This window comes from Nicotiana sylvestris, chromosome 6 (genome assembly GCF_000393655.2).
Source record: "Nicotiana sylvestris chromosome 6, ASM39365v2, whole genome shotgun sequence".
NCBI classification, from domain to species: domain Eukaryota; kingdom Viridiplantae; phylum Streptophyta; class Magnoliopsida; order Solanales; family Solanaceae; genus Nicotiana; species Nicotiana sylvestris.
The window spans coordinates 143,601,825-143,618,868 of NC_091062.1; the positions used below are offsets into that span (position 1 = coordinate 143,601,825).

Consider the following 17,044-nt stretch of genomic DNA (forward strand, 5'->3'; position numbering starts at 1 on the left):
GAGGCATCTCTTGGGTCAAATCCCTTAATTAAAAATCTTATGCCTCCCGTTTCAAAAAAGATTTAACGGCTCTTTTCTCTGGTATAAAAAGGCTGCTCTCTCAAGAAGAAGACCACGCAACTACAAAAAGAGTGTTCCAAATTTGTTTACTTCTTAGTTCAAATACTGTAATTCTGAGTTATTAGTGTCTCAAAAGATAGAGAGATCTAGAGTACAAAAGAAAGTTGTGTCACTTGATTAGATACCATCAACCGTGTAAATTTATTCAAAGATCTTAAGGTAACCCTTGTGACCCAAGGGAACTTGATGTAAGTACCACAATGGTACCGAACCAGTATAAATCGTGTCTGTCTTACTATTGCTCTTTACTGCTTTTACTCTTTCTGTCTCGTGGTTAGTCAACTAATACACATATTAGTCGACTAAATTTTAATTAGGCAATAATTCACTCCTCTCTTGTACTTTTAATTGGTATTAGAGTAAGGCTCACAATCTGTGTTTTAGCGCTAGTGAGAAAAAGATCAATGGGATCTAACACTGTCGTCGATACTCTCTTTCAAGAAGGAACCTCTCAGGTTCGACCTCCTTACTTCAATGGTCAGCATTTTTCACATTAAAAAGTTCACATGGAAACATACACCATGTCATACGACATCAAAGTATGGCGTGTGATAAAAAAGGGAAATCTTCCAATTCCTCCAACGAAAAATGCAAATGGTGAAATCATCACATCAACTGATCCTCTGAATTTGGACGATTACACTGATGAACAAGTTGTTGTCATCACTGTGAATGCAAAAGCAAAAAATCTACTATACAACGCTATCAGTGGAGAAGAATCTAAAAAAATATTCAGTTGTGAGACTGCAAAATAAATGTGGGATAAACTGGAAGTCACTTATGAAGGAACCAACAAAGTAAAAGAGACTAGAATAAATCTCCTGGTTATGGAATATGAATTATTCCAATTGAAGGATGGAGAATCTGTTGAAGAAATGTTTTCCAGATTCAGCAAAATCCTTGGAGACCTCAAATCATTTGGAAGACCTATTAAAAGTGGCAAACAGGTTAGAAAGATCCTCAGAAGTCTACCTACAATTTGGCAACCAAAAGTTATCGCCCTAGAATGTCAAGACCTGGACAAAATCTCCTATGATGAACTTAGAGGTGGCTTGATCGCTTTTGAGAAAACTCATCTTGATAGACAAATTCAAGAGAAAAAGAAAACCGTTGCTTTCAAGGCAACTATGGCTGAACCTGAAAATGAAGATGAAGTAGAAGGAGGAGAACAAGATGAAAACATTGCAATGCTCTCGCAAGTTGTGACCAACATGATGAGAAGAAACAAAAATTGCATAAGAGGTAAGTTTAATTTCAGAAAAGGAAGGGCGAGAAATGAAATAGATAAAAATGATGGAAGATGTTACGAATGTGGAAAGATCGGACACGTCCAAGCTGACTATCTTGAATTAAAAAGGAAGCTTAGCAAGAACGTGCAAAAGAAAAAAGCTTTTGGAGCATGGAGCGATGAGGAGGAATCTGATCATAAGGAAATTGCCAATATGTGTTTTATGGATCTTAGCGACAATGAAGAACCAGATAAACTTGCACTAATAATAGACAACAATGAAGAAAAAGATGATTCAAGAAAGACCCTATTCACCGTTGGATAAAGGAACTAGTGAGGTACGTACTCATTTATGTCCATCTTGTTATGAACTTCAAGAATTTGTTGATATTGCTCTTGTAGACATTGAAAGAGTAGTAAATGAACTCAGAAAAGTCAAAAGAGAAAGAGAAAGAGAAAAGAAGGATTGGGCCCTGAAACTAGAAATATGCGAAGTTGAACGTGATATACTTCAAGAAGAAGTAAACGAACTCAGGCTTCAATTGAATAGTCTACAAAAATCTTCAAGTTCTAGTTCAGTTCAAAATGTTCCTATTAGAAATAAAATAGCGTGCTCCTTGTGTGGTAAAAATGGGCATAGCACTAACAATTGCAGGAACAGAATTAGAGCTGAGAATAATTCTATAAACTTCAACATCTCACCTTGCACCTACTGTGGCAAAAGAGGTCACGCCTCAAATCATTGCAGGTTCAAAAATAACAGGATGTGTATTTGGAGACCAAAATCTTCAAATCAAACTAAAAATCTAACCAGTCAGGACCCAAGTAGGCTTGAGTACCTAAAAATAAGTAATTTTGTTTTGTAGGAACACCGCAAGAAGAGTCGAAAAGAAAAATGGTATCTCGACAGCGCGTGTTCCAGACATATGACGGGTGACAAACAATTGTTCAAATCAGTCACCAAGCTAGATGGAGGAACAATTACATTTGGTGACAAATCCAAAGGAAATGTTATTGGTGTTGGAAAGGTTCCTTTAAGCTCTACATGTGACGTGGATGGAGTTTACTTAGTGGATGAACTCGGGTACAATCTTCTCAGCATCAGTTAACTATGTGACAATATTATGAGGTTCGTTTTAAGAAACATGGCTGGTTCATAGAAGATGAATCAGGTAATATTATTCTCTCTGGCAATAGGGACAAAAATGTCTATACTATCAAAAACCTAGAAAACTTTGGGGATCAAATTTGTCTTTCTTCTATAATTGAAGATCCCTGGGTTTGGCATAGGAAACTTGGGCATGCAAGCATGCACACCATTCAAAAACTTTCAAAACATGACCTTGTCATTGGTCTTCCAAAACTGAATTTTTCAAAAGGTCATATCTGTGATGCATGTCAATTAGGAAAACAAACTCGATCCTTTTTCAAAGTTAAAAACATTGTTTCTACATCTAAACCTCTTCAACTACTGCATATGGATTTATTTAGCCCCACTAGAACTGCTAGTATTGGAGGTAAGAAATATGCTTTTGTTATTGTAGATAATTTTTCTAGATTTACATGGGTTACATTTCTTAGTCATAAAGATGATGCCTTAAAGAATTTTGAAGTCTTTTGTAAGAAGGTTCAACGTGAGAAAGGTTATTACATCTCTACAATCAGAAGTGATCATGGAGGAGAGTTTGAAAGCAGAGCATTTGAAAATTTCTGCAATGATAAAGGAATCTCTCATAATTTCTCTTCACCAAGATCTCCTCAGCAGAATGGTGTAGTAGAGAGAAAAAACAGAACCTTGCAGAATATGGCAAGAACGATGATAGTGGAGAACTATTTACCTCACCATTTCTGGGCAGAAGATGTAAGTACAACATATCATATTATCAATAGATGTCTCATTCGTCCTATTCTCAAAAAGACTCCCTATGAACTATGGAATGGTAAGAAACCAAACATCAACTACTTTCACCCTTTTGGATGCAAATATTTTGTTCATAACAATGGTAAGGATAATCTAGGAAAGTTTGATCCGAAGAGTGATGAAGGTATATTTCTTGGTTACTCTCCCTCTAGTAGAGCTTACAGAGTTTACAATAAGAGAACCTTATGCATTGAAGAATCTGTTCATGTTATTTTTACTGATACTAACCCTCGCCTAAGGAATGAGCATGTTCCTGAAGATGAGGAAATTTTGTGTGCTTCAAAATCTGTTATTATAGGAAAATATCATCAAATTGAGTCAGCTAATCAATAGAATCTACCAGCTGAAGCACCTTCAAAAAATCATGACTTATCTCAACCAGATCAGTCGACTAACATATCTTCTGGGAATACTCCAAATGAATAGAGGAACGAACCAGGATATCCGTACAAATTCGTTATTGGAGATCCACGGGAAGGAATAACTACAAAGGAGATCACAAAAGAACAAGTCTCATGTAGCTCTCATTTCTCAAATTGAGCCCAAGAAGATTGATGAAGCTCTAAAAGATTCACATTGGATCAACGCTATGAAAGAAGAATTAGATCAGTTTGAGAAAAACAAAGTCTGGGAATTAGTTCCAAAACCCCAAAACTCTTCTATTGTTGGGACTAAATGGGTGTTCAGAAACAAATTGAATGAATCAGGCGAAGTAGTTCGAAATAAAGCAAGACTAGTGGCTCAAGGTTACTTTCAATAAGAAGGAATCGACTATGATGAAACCTTTGCACCTGTGGCAAGACTTGAATCCATCAGAATTCTACTTGCCTTTGCCGCCCACAAAGGATTCAAATTGTATCAGATGGATGTCAAAAGTGCGTTCCTAAATGGTTTTATATCTGAAGAAGTATACGTAAAGCAACCTCCTGGATTTGCAAATGCCACTCTTCCAAACCATGTATACAAGCTTACTAAAGCCCTGTACGGTCTCAAACAAGCTCCACGAGCTTGGTATGAAAGGTTAAGTTCTTTTCTTTTGAATCAAGGTTTCAAACGAGGTAACATATATACAACTCTTTTTATTAAGCAATCAAATTCTAGTAATCTCATTACTCAAATTTACATTGATGATATTATTTTTGAAAGCCCTAACACTACTCTTTGTGAAGAATTTGCTCTTTCCATGAAAGGTGAATTTGAGATGAGCATGATGGGAGAACTAACCTTCTTCCTTGGACTTCAAATCAAGCAGTCTCCTAATGGAATCCTTATCAACCAATCTAAATACACCAAGAAGCTTATCAAAAAATTTGGAATGGAAAATGCTAAGGCTATTGGTACTCCTATGAGTCCAATTACTATGCTAGATGATGACAGTAATGGAAAAATGGTTGATGAAACCATGTATAGAGGAATGATTGGATCTCTACTTTATTTAACTACTAGTCGACCAGATATTTTGTTTAGTGTATGTAACTATGCTAGATTTCAGTCAGCTCCTAAGGAATCACATTTGACTACTGTTAAACGCATTATTTGATATTTAATTGGTATTACTGAATTTGGCCTATGGTATTATCATTTTAACAATTTCTCTTTAAGAGGCTTTTCAGATGCTGATTTTGCAGGAGACAAAACTGATAGGAAAAGTACCAGTGGGACATGTCAATTACTGGGAAATGCCTTAGTATCTTGGTACAGCAAGAAACAAAATTGTGTTGCTCTTTCAACAACTGAAGCAGAATACCTAGTTGTTGGAAGTTGTTGTACACAAGTTTTATAGATCATGCATCAACTCCTTGATTATGATTTATGTCTTACTGCTACTCCTATTTTTTGTGACAACACCAGTGCTATTTGTCTATCTAAAAATTCTGTGCATCATTCTAGAGCGAAGCATATAGAAATTAAACATCATTTTATTTGTGATCATGTTGTAAAAGGTGATATTTCATTAGAATTCATTAGCACTGATTCGCAACTTGCGGATATTTTTACTAAACCTCTTTTAGAAGAAAGATTTTGTATCCTTCGAAAAAAGATTGGCATTCTGCCAAATTTGTAAACCAGTTGCTTGTTTAATTAGTTAAATTATTCTATATGTTTTCAGTATATTTTATTTCCTTAATTATCCGTGTACTAATTAATTTTGCTGTGAAAGTGTAATTATTACTTGCTGTCATTCAGAACCATCACTTCCGTCTGTATTTGGCCCTTCCGATAACCAAGATGCCTCTTCACTTATCTCAAATCCTTGATAAAAAAACCTCCATCTTCCAAAACACCTTCCTCATTCCTTACCAAACACCCTTCCGATTTCTCCATGGCCAAAAGAAACCCTTCTTCTGCAACCAGGCGAAGCCATAGGTTTCAAAAACCTCTCAATACAGAAGGAACGGTGGATGTAGAATCGTTTACTAATTCAGACCTTCTCAAGACTGATAATGATAGCAGTGCCTCATCTGAAAATCAACCCATTAGCTAGAAAAAGGCCGGAAAACGACCCATGGAGCAAACCCCCAAAAAGGCTTCATGCAAAAAGGGCAAGATAGAACGCTTGGATTTTGGTCCAAAAGATAAGTTAATCTTTTATGGCCCCAGTGAAAAAAGCAAGGTTTGAGTCCTATAAGTCAAAATCCATGGCTTATGGACGATGTGTAATTCTCTCTCTTATGCAAAGTCTTCATTGTGATGTGACTGAAATTTTTGATTTCTAGCACTTTTTCCCTGTGTTTAACACTCTTGGAAATTCTGTGTATGAAGAACCTGTGAGAATGTTTTATGCAAGTCTGTTTGTGAATGATAAGGATGACTTAGAGTCTATGATCTTAGGTACTAGAATTGTGTTGGACTCCTACCAATTTGAAAAGATCTTTTCTGCCAAATTTAGTGGGTATGATGCGTTTGTCCAAAATTCTTGGCCCAAAAACTTTGACATATCTCTTGAAGAAGCAAAAACCTTCTTGTCTGATAATCCCCCTGACATTGGCCCCAAAAATTTAAAATTTGAACACCGGGTTTTGGCCCATATGATTGCCACTACTTTACTTTCCAGGTCTGGGTCCCTAAGTCCGTTGTCTACTAGAGATGTCTTTGTACTCTACTATCTGGTCAACAACAAGCGTCTTAATTGGTTTGTGTGGATTCGTCAATATATGCTTGAGAGTATCAGGGATATTTCCTCTTCTGCTGCTTGTCTTCCCTATGACATTCTTGTCTCTCATATTCTGGAAGTTATGAAGGTTGATTTAGCACCCTTTACCCCCAAACACATCTCCAGTACCTATGACAAAACTATTTTCTCTATGATGGGTTACTCGTTGGGTGAAAATGGATGGGTTAAAAGGGCCAAGGTTGAAAGTTCTCCAGCTCCGGTAGATGTTCAAGTTGATCAACCAGTCCCTCAGTTGACTAACAACACCTTTATAAAGTCAAGTTGCTACTGGTGGGAATGAAAGAACAGGTAGATAAAATCAGAGAAGTCACTAAGGAGACAGGTTCAGATGTAGCAAAGCTACATATATACATAAGGGCTATAAGGAGACAGGGAACAAGGGCCTTCAATTCCATGGCTGAAAAAATGGACAAGCTTGTCAAGGATGTTGACAACTCCTATGACTCCTTCTGCACCAAAGTGATCAACACCCTCAAATACTTTATGGGACGTCATTAATTATATTTGGCTGTTTTTGACAAACAACTTATGTTTTTTGTGGTTTTTAGACTATTATCTTTTGGGCTGTACTAACTTAAGCCTCTACTGCTCTAACCCCTTTAGTATGTTTATTATATTGCTCTGTGTTGTGTTTCTATATGTTATGTTACTCTTTCCTTTTTGATTAATGTCAAAGGGGGAGAAAAAATGTGAGTAAACACTTAGGGGGAGACATGAGCACAACTTTCCAAACATAGGAATAATTCAATTCACGGGAAGCACTAGCTTAGGGGGAGCAACTCCTAAAGGGAAGTATCTTAAGTTTCTTTAAACTTGTTTACTCCTTCTTGATTGTCATCATCAAAAAGGGGGAGATTGATAGGTTTTAAGTTAATTTTCAATGATGACAATATTATCCTATGTTATATTTTCAAGGCAAACAAAAAGAAAATAATGAAAATGATTAGCAAGATTGCTACAAGGTTCAAAATAAAGGAAGAAGTAAGAATTAGTTACTGCATTAATGATCATTAAGAGGCAGCTTGACTCGTCCCTACTCAAAGATTGAATGAAGATTCAGTTACAAACATTAATGGTCAATCAAGAAGCAGATTGACTCAATCAAGGGAACTCAGATTTACAATCTTGATCATTCAAGTTTCGAAGAACATACTCACTAATTAATCACTCCTTGAATTCAGCTGTGACAAGGAAGGTCACATTCGAATCTGGGCCAGTCAAAGAGCAAGATTCAAAGAGGCATCTCTTGGATCAAATCCCTTAATTAAAGATCTTATGCCTCTCGTTTCAAAAAGGATTTAATGGATCTTTTCTCTAGTATAAAAAGGCTACTCTCTCAAGAAGAAGACCACGCAACTACAAAAAGAGTTCCAAATCTGTCTACTTCTTAGTTCAAATACTGTAATTCTGAGTTATCAGCGTCTCAAAAGATAGAGAGATCTAGAGTACAAAAGAAAGTTGTGTCACTTGATTAGAACTCAACTGCTTATTCTAAATGTTGATGGTAAACACAAAAATACCATAAATCATGTAAATTTATTCAAAGATCTTAAGGGAACCCTTATGACCCAAGGGAACTGGATGTAAGTACCACAACGGTACCAAACCAGTATAAATCGTGTGTGTCTTACTATTGCTCTTTACTGCTTTTACTCTTTCTGTCTCGTGGTTAGTCAACTAATATCCATATTAGTCGACTAAATTTTAATTAGGCAACAATTCACCCCCCCTCTTGTACTTTCAAATATCTCATTCACGTCCTATTTGAATTGACAAATAAACCTTTTTCCTTATGAAATTCGGAATGGAGATATATAAAACAAAACATGCATTTGTTAATTAGGTTTTATTTAGTGGCGCCTTTATTGGATTCAGACTTGACATCCATCTTAAGAAAGCTTGAGGCTGAATTCCATACATAAACCACTTGGAATAAATTAATATATTAAGAAATGTAGCTCAAAGTAACAATATAAAACAAGAAGATAAGTAGAATAAGAGAAGAAGAGATAACTTTCTTATTTCATCAAGCGTTCAAGTGTATTCCATCTCACATTTCATGCCTCTATTTATACTATTACATATGAAGGTTACAAAATGATTGTCTGAAACATGACATTAACAATTGAGATCATGGGGGAAGATCATAGGGAGAGGTTATGGAGGTGTGAGAGTTACAATCATAATAGTGATGAGTAGTGAAGGTTATTCACATCATGGGTGAAAATAGTGGGAGTAGTGGACATCTACATTAACTATAGGTTTTACAACACTCCCCCCTGGGTGTCCAAAAATAGATAATATGCCTCGTTAAAATCTTACTAAGAAAAAATCATGTGGGAAAATCTTAGTGAAGGAACACATATCTGTAATACGCTTTATTTGTTACCTCGTTAAAAACCATACCACAAAAACCCAGTGGGACAAAACATAGGCTAAGGGAAAAAGAGTACAACACGTATCTTACTCCCCCTCATGAAAACATCACTTTATTTCCCGAAGACGGCGCATTCCAATCTTTTGTCCCAACTTCTCAAATGTTGAGGTTGGTAATGCCTTGGTGAACAGATCAAACAATTTTTCACATGAACGAATCTGTTGAATATTTATTTCACCATTTTGTTGAAGATCATGCATGAAAAAGAACTTTGGTGAAATATGCTTTGTTCTGTATCCTTTGATGTATCCTCCTTTCAGTTGAGCAATGCAAGCAACATTGTCTTCATATAGTGTAGTTGGATTATCTGTTTTCATAGGAAAACCATACATTTACTGAATATGCTGATGCCATGATATAGTTGTACCTCTATATGTAAACAAATAGTCTGTTTGAGATCGGGATTTATGTGGATCAGACAAATAACCTGCATCGGCATAGCCAGTCATTTCTGACTTGAATTCATTAGAATAAAACAATCCCATATCTATAGTTCCCCGAAGATATCTAAATATATGCTTAACACCATTCCAATGTCTTCTTGTTGGGAGGAGCTGAATTTTGCTAATAAGCTTACTACAAAAGCAATATCTGGTCGGGTATTGTTGGCAAGATACATCAGTGCCCAATTGCACTAAGATATGGAGTTTCATCACCAACGAGCTCTTTATCATTTTCTTGAGGCCGAAATGGATCTTTATTTATGTCAAGCGATCTCACAAACATTGGGGTACTCGAGAGATGTGCATTATCCATGTAAAATTGCTTTAAAATTTTTTCAGTGTATGTTGATTGATGGACAAAAATTCCATTTGGTACATGCTCAATTTGTAGGTCAAGATAAAATTTTGTCTTACCAAGATCTTTCATTTCAAATTCTTTCTTCAAACATTCTACAACCTTTGAAAGCTCTTTAGAAGTGCCAATGATATTCAAGTCATCAACATATACAACTATGATGACAAATTCAGATATAGACCTCTTAATAAAGACACAAGGACAAATAAGGTCATTTTTGTACCCTTCCTTTAGCAAATTCTCGCTAAGGTGATTGTACTACATCCTCCCTGATTGCTTCAATATGTACAAGAATTTCTGAAGCTTTATTGAACAAGTTTCTCTTGAACTTTTATGTGCTTCAGGAACTTTAAATCCTTCATGGAATTTCATAAAAATTTCATTGTCCAGTGAGCAATATAAGTAGGCTATGACAACATCCATCAACCGCATATCAAACTTTTCATGGACTGCCAGATTTATTAGATACCTGAAGGTAATTGCATCTACCACATGTGAATATGTCTCCATATAATCAATGCCAGGCCTCTGCGAAAACCCTTGTGCCACAAGTCATGCTTTATATCTTACGACTTCACCTTTCTCATTTCGTTTTCGCACAAAAACTTATTTGTATCCCACTAGCTTGACACCTTCAGGCGTTCGGACTATTGGCCCGAAAACTTCACGTTTTTTGAGTGAAACTAATTCCGCTTGAATTGCATTTTTCCATTTTGGCCAATCATTTCTTTGTCTACATTCATCGACAGATTTTGGCTCAAGATCCTCATCTTGTTGCATTACTTCATCTGCAACGCTATATGCAAAATTATGGTCATCAACAATATTATTCCGGTTTCACCTTTTTCCCGTAGAGACATAACTTATTGAGATCTCTTCATTTTCATCATTTTCAGGTACTAGAACCTCCTGTGAGGTCTTATCAATTATTATATCTTTATGCTCCTCTTGAGCAATTGCCTTTATGTTATAATCAACTTGATCATTTGCTCCTTTCTTTTTTCGGGGATTCTTATCATTGGAACCAATTGGTCTACCACGTTTAAGGCGTGGACTAGACTCATTTGCATTATCATACTGTCCAGCTGGGACATCAACTTGAATTGGAGCATTTACACCTGGAATATGCGATTTAGTAACACGTGGAAGGTTAGTAAATGCATCCGGCAATTGATTTGCAGCATTTTGCATATAAATGATCTTTTAAACTTCTTGTTCACATTTGTACGAGGATCCAAATAAGATAGAGATAATACGTTCCAATCTATCTCTTTTTCCAGCTATTTATTTTCTCCCCCTAATGTTGGAAAAACTGATTCATCAAAATGGCAATCAACAAATCTGGCTATAAACAAATCTCCTATCATATGCTCCAGATATTTAATAATAGAAGGAGATTCATAACCAACATATACTCCCAACCTTCTTTCGGGACCCATCTTTGTGCGTTGTGGTGGAGTAATTAGAACATATACCGCACATCCAAAAATTCTTAGATGAGAAATATTTGACTCCTGACCAAAAGTCAACTGTAATGGGAAGACTTTATAATAACTAATTGGCCTTATGCTCACAAATGCTGCTGCATGCAAAATAGCATGTCCCCACAATGAAAGGGGAAGTTTTATCCTCATTAGCAATGGTCTAGCTATTAGTTGGAGGCGTTTAATCAATGATTCTGCTAGACCATTTTGAGTATGAACATGAGCAACCGAATGCTCAACTTTTATTTCAGTGGCCATACAATAATCTGTAAAGGCCTGAGATGTAAATTCACCAGCATTATCAAGACGAATTGTCATTATTTTATAATCTGAAAATTGTGCTCTTAACCTTATTATTTGGGCCAACAATCTCGCAAATGTCATATTACGAGTTGACAATAAGCACACATGTGACCATCTTGTAGATGTGTCTATCAAGACCATAAAATATTTGAATGGTCCACATGGAGGGTGTATAGCCCCACATATATCACCCTGTATATGTTCCAGAAATGCAGGGGATTCAATCCCAACTTTAGTTGTTGATAGTTTAATAACCATTTTTTCTTGATAACAAGCAGCACAATAGAATTTCTTAAATTGAAGAATCTTCTTGTTCTTTAATGTGTGTCTATTTGAATTCTCTATTATTCTGCGCATCATGTTAGAACCGGGATGGCTCAACCGGTCATGCCAAATGATAAAATCATTAGAAGTAGTAAACCTTTTGTTTACTATGGCATGTGATTCAACCACACCAATATTTGTGTGGTACAACCTAGAAGAAAATGCGGGTAATTTTTCGTGCACATATTTTTACCCACTTTTATTGTAGTAATATAAAGGTATTCAACATTTCCTTCATTTGAGGTCTCAACATGGTACCCATTTTGGCGAATAGCTTTGAAACTCAACAAGTATCTTTGAGACTTACTACAATATAATGCATTATCAATAGTTAATATCGTTCCTCCAGGTAGTAATAAGGCCGCTCTTCCAGAGCCCTCAATTAACTTTGTACTACCAGATATTGTATTAACATAGGCATTTTTCATAACCAAATAAGAGAAAACTTTCTTTTCTCTTAATATTGTGTGAGTTGTAGCACCATCCAAACGGCATAAATCTTCATTACTCATCTTGAATTCAATTGAAAACTGGAAAATTTTATTTTCTTCTTAAAAATAAAAGTACACCATGAGAAATATGGAAAAACTAACACCACCAACAACAACATAAGACAACTTAAGTACTACTTGAAAATAAAAATAACTTTAGAAGAGACAAAAAAACACTGAAAATAAAAATAACAAGATAATTCCATTCCCCAGTAAAATGATCAAACTTTAGTTTTGATCTCCAAAGAAGTCTTTAACTTTCAAATGAGTAAGATCATCGAGGCCTTGAAAATCATCATCATTCAAAGCAAGATTTGCCTCAGCATTGTCATCATTTTTATTTGAAGGCCCTGCCTCAAAATTATTTTTAACGGTCAAGTGAGACTCCACTGGGGCATTAGCAGAAGATGCTCCAACATTATTTGCGTTTCTTTTGATGCAGTTTTGATAAAGCCTGACAAAATGCTCAGGTGCACGACATTCAATTTTCCAATGACCTTTCATGCCACAACGGTGACAGTTACCGCTTTTGCCTATTGAAGGATTGTTTTGAGAACCCATATTATTCTCTCGTTTGCCATGACCACATGATGACGACTATTATATCGTCTCTTACCATTGCCATGACCACGTTCATTCATATCGCCATGATTATTATTCTATCTTTTTCAAGAATTATCACGTCTAGCTGCCATATTCGCTTTAGGAAGTGGAGCTGACCCTGTGGGACGGACTTCATAATTTTTCAGCAAAAAAGTATTATGTTGCTCAACCACCAGAAGGCATAAGATCAATTCAGAATACTTTTTAAAACTCCTTTCACGATATTGCTGCTGTAATACCATATTTGATATATAAAAAGTCGTAAGAGTCTTTTCCAACAAATCCTCATCATTCATAACATCCCCACATAATTTCAATTGGGAAGTTATTAATACAACAGAGTTATACTCACTTACGGTCTTAAAATCTTGCAACCATAAGTGCATCCACTCATATCGAGCCCTTGGCTATACCGTAGCCTTAAGGTGATCATACCATTCCTTCAGGCCAGTCCACAATTCAAGTGGATAGCACTGTCAAATATTCAACCTTCAAACCTTCATCCAAATGATGACGAAGGAAAATTATGGCCTTCGCTTTGTCCTGGCCTGATGCCTCATTACCCTGAGTAATGGTGTCACCAAGGCCTTTAGCGACTAAGTGAATCTCAGCATCGAGAACCCATGATAGGTAATTCTTTTCAGAAATGTCAAGTGCCACAAACTCAAGCTTTGACAAATTTGACATAGTGAAAACTATCAAAGAAGATAAATAATTAGAAATCATTAGGATAATAGCATAAAGAATCTTAAAAATTGACATAATATCAAATTTGTGATCTATATACACTAAAATGATAATTCCATAGAAAAGAATACTATTTTTTTCTTCAAATTATTAGTATATCTTTGGTGTTAACTAGAACAAAAATGTCTTCTAACTTTAACACAATTTCAAATGTCGAACAACATAAAACAAGTATTCTTCTTTCAATTAATTCTATTAACATGAAAATTAGCAACTTTCACATGACAATCATGCAAATAACTTAAAATAAAGAAACATATAGGGTGTATTTGGCATAACGAAAATATTTTCCAAGAAAATGATTTCTTGGAAAACAAGTAGTAATCTTATTCATTTTCTGGTGTTTGGTATGCAAATTAAGGAAAATGACTTCTCAAGAGTATTCATAAATAATTTAGATATAATAAACATGAAGCCATAAACTTTCAAACCAATAACCTTCGAACCCACAAATTTCATAAACTTTCGAACCGCTAAACTTTAAAAACCACAAAATTTCGAACCCGTAAATTTTATAATTTCTAAACCCGTAAACTTCCAAACACATAAACCTCCGAACTAATAATTTTGGAACTTACAAAATTTTGAGCCTTTAAACCGATAAATAATAAAATAAAAACTGAAAAATATATTTAAAAAATATTTCTGGGAGGGGGAGCAGGGCTGGGGGTGGGGGACAGTAAAACAAAAAAAATAGAAATTTAAATTACAAAAAGAAAGTAAAATTTCTTTTTTGTGGGGTTGGGGGTAAAGGTGTTTATCGGGCGGGCTGGACGGGCTGGACACAAAAATGATCAGCCCGTTAGGGTTACGGGCGGGTTGTTAGCGGGCTGGAGTTAACGGGCTGGGATTTTTCGGGTCCTATAGGGCCCGTACGGGTTCGGGCCTAGCGGGTTCGGGCGGGTCGGGCTTTCGTTTTTATTTTTTTTATTTTTAACTATCTTATATTTTTCTTTTTCAATGTTATTGATAGTTAAGCACTTAAGTGTTTTCAAACTTTTAAGGGTTAAAATTAAAGATTAGAATTAAACTTTTAAGGGTTAGAATTAAAAGAACAAACTAAAAGTCTAAAATTTGCAAACTAAAAGTATAAAACATAAAACATATTAACATAAATGCATAAGTCTATATAAAAAATATTGAATAAGAGTATAAGACATTATGCAATATAAAAAATTCACAATATTTAAGTAACTTTGATATTTTTATTGAATAATATATAGTACTTCTAATTAATTTGCAAGTTCTTTTTTGATTTTTTAAATATTTGAACTTGCAAATTAAAAGTTTACAACAATTGTTAAAAAAAGAAGTAATAGTAAATCAAATGTTTTGCATCATCTTTGTAAGCTCTTCCATGTCAATGTGAGGTGCTTGGTTTTCGGTATTATAATCGGTACCATAAACCATTATATCTCCAATTTCTTGGTCTTCCTCTTCATCTACCTCGTCGCGCCCTTGATTTCGCCGTTCTGATCTAATCCAATCTCTGAAGCACACTAGAACTTCCAAAGCGTTGCTGCACAATGAATGAGGGTATCTCCTAGCTGCTGTCTTGCTTGGCTAAATGCGCTCTCTGATGCGACTGTTGAAATAGGCACATTTAGAACGTCTCGAGCCATGGCCGAAAGAACAGGAAACTGATTTGCGTTGCTCCTCCACCAACTCAGAGGTAAAAAATCCTTTGTGAGGGCTCCGGTGACTTTTTCAAGTAGAATTGGAGTTCATCAATATTCCGGCTACTGGTTTGTTGATGCTCTCCTAGTGTAGACCAAATCAAATAATCTTGAACATTATCATCATCTTCCAAATTTGTTCCAGATGTTGAAGTATTACTTGAAGGAATATTTGCATCTACAACCGAAGAAGCATCAACAATGTTAGCATAATAATTATACAAAATTTGTAAATGTTTGTGCAGATCAGAAATACAAGTCTCAGTATCAGGAGTTTCAGTTGGTCCAATATCCATATAAGTATATAAAGCACTGATTAATTGGCGACACTTTATCATTTTGATAGTAGGGTTTAAAATAGCACCAATTAGGTAAATAGGGGGAATTGGGAAGAAATATTTTTTAAACTTATCTAGCATGGTTTCAACAACATTAGTATATCCCTCTTTCGCCTTCAACTTATGTAGTAAAAGAGAAATTTCAGCAATGTGAACTAAACCATTTACAATAGTAGGATAATAAGCTCCAGAAAACTCAAGTGTAGCCACATAAAATTTTTGTAAAAATTGTACAACACCATGAACGACATCCCAATTTTTAGATGTTAACAGACGGTTAGGACCGGCCCGATTAACACCTTTAGTTGGGGGGTAGGGCAGGTGGTTGGGGTGGGTGGTGGGTGGTGCAGAAAAATAAAAAAACAGAAATTTGAAATTGCAAAAAAAAATTAATGTAAAAAAAATATTTTTTTTGCAGGGGGTGGGGATGGGAGTGGAGAGGTAGTAGGGTGGGTGAGAACGGAAAAATTGAAATTTAAAAAAAACTGTTTTTGGAGACGGGGTGGGGTGGGTTGGTGAGGGTGGGGAAGGTTGAGAAGGAGTTTTGGAAAATGTTTTTCCTTCTCTTGATAAGGAAAACATTTTCCTCCAATTGGAGGAAAATGAGTTCATAAGGAAAATGTTTTCTAAAATATTTAAGCCAACCAAACATGGGAAAATTGGAAAATATTTTCCGGAAAATGTTTTCCTTCATACCAAACACACCCATAGTTCTTTATTTTTACATATATCTAGAGATGTGAGAAATTATAAAACTACATATTAAAGACACTAATCATGAAATTAAAATATACAACAAAGAAAACTAAATGAACAAATATACCTGAACAACGAAAAGAGCTCAACTTCGTACTGATAACGTATTAAGAAATGTAGCTCAAAGTAACAATATAAAACAAGAAAATAAGTAGAATAAGAGAAGAAGAGATAACTTTCTTATTTCATCAAGTGTCAAGTATATTCCATCTCACATTTCATGCCTCTATTTATACTATTACATATGAAGGTTACAAAATGATTGTCTTAAACATGACATTAACAATTGAGATCATGGGGGAAGATGTAGAAATGTAAAGAAACCAACGTTGAGAATTTTCCTTTTTGTATTGAATTGATAATCTGCTGTACAGAGATGATGTATAAATACAAGGAAGAAAAGAATCTAGGGTAAAAACAGAAAAGCCAAGTGATATTCTATTACTGACTACTCTATAACTAATTTTTATTCTCTATAACTGAATAGAAGATAAATATAAAAGATAAATAATCACAAGTATAAAATGTAATGTATTCTGATCTTCTAGAAGAGTTAGCCTTCCAGTTGCTTCCAGCGATGGTCCAGTAATGAGCCCAATAGAAATGTCCCAGTAGAAAATAAGGCCCAAGTCCAAGTCTTCTT

The 17,044-nt window shown here is 35.3% G+C and overlaps 1 protein-coding gene across 1 annotated transcript; it reads left to right on the top strand.

Moving 5' to 3' along the window:
- The first annotated feature begins 875 nt into the window (after nucleotides 1-875).
- LOC138871417 (uncharacterized) lies at nucleotides 876-1,673 on the top strand. Its single transcript, XM_070149294.1, has one exon. The coding sequence runs from the start codon at nucleotides 876-878 to the stop codon at nucleotides 1,671-1,673; it is 798 nt and encodes a 265-aa protein (XP_070005395.1).
- Nucleotides 1,674-17,044: the final 15,371 nt, after the last annotated feature.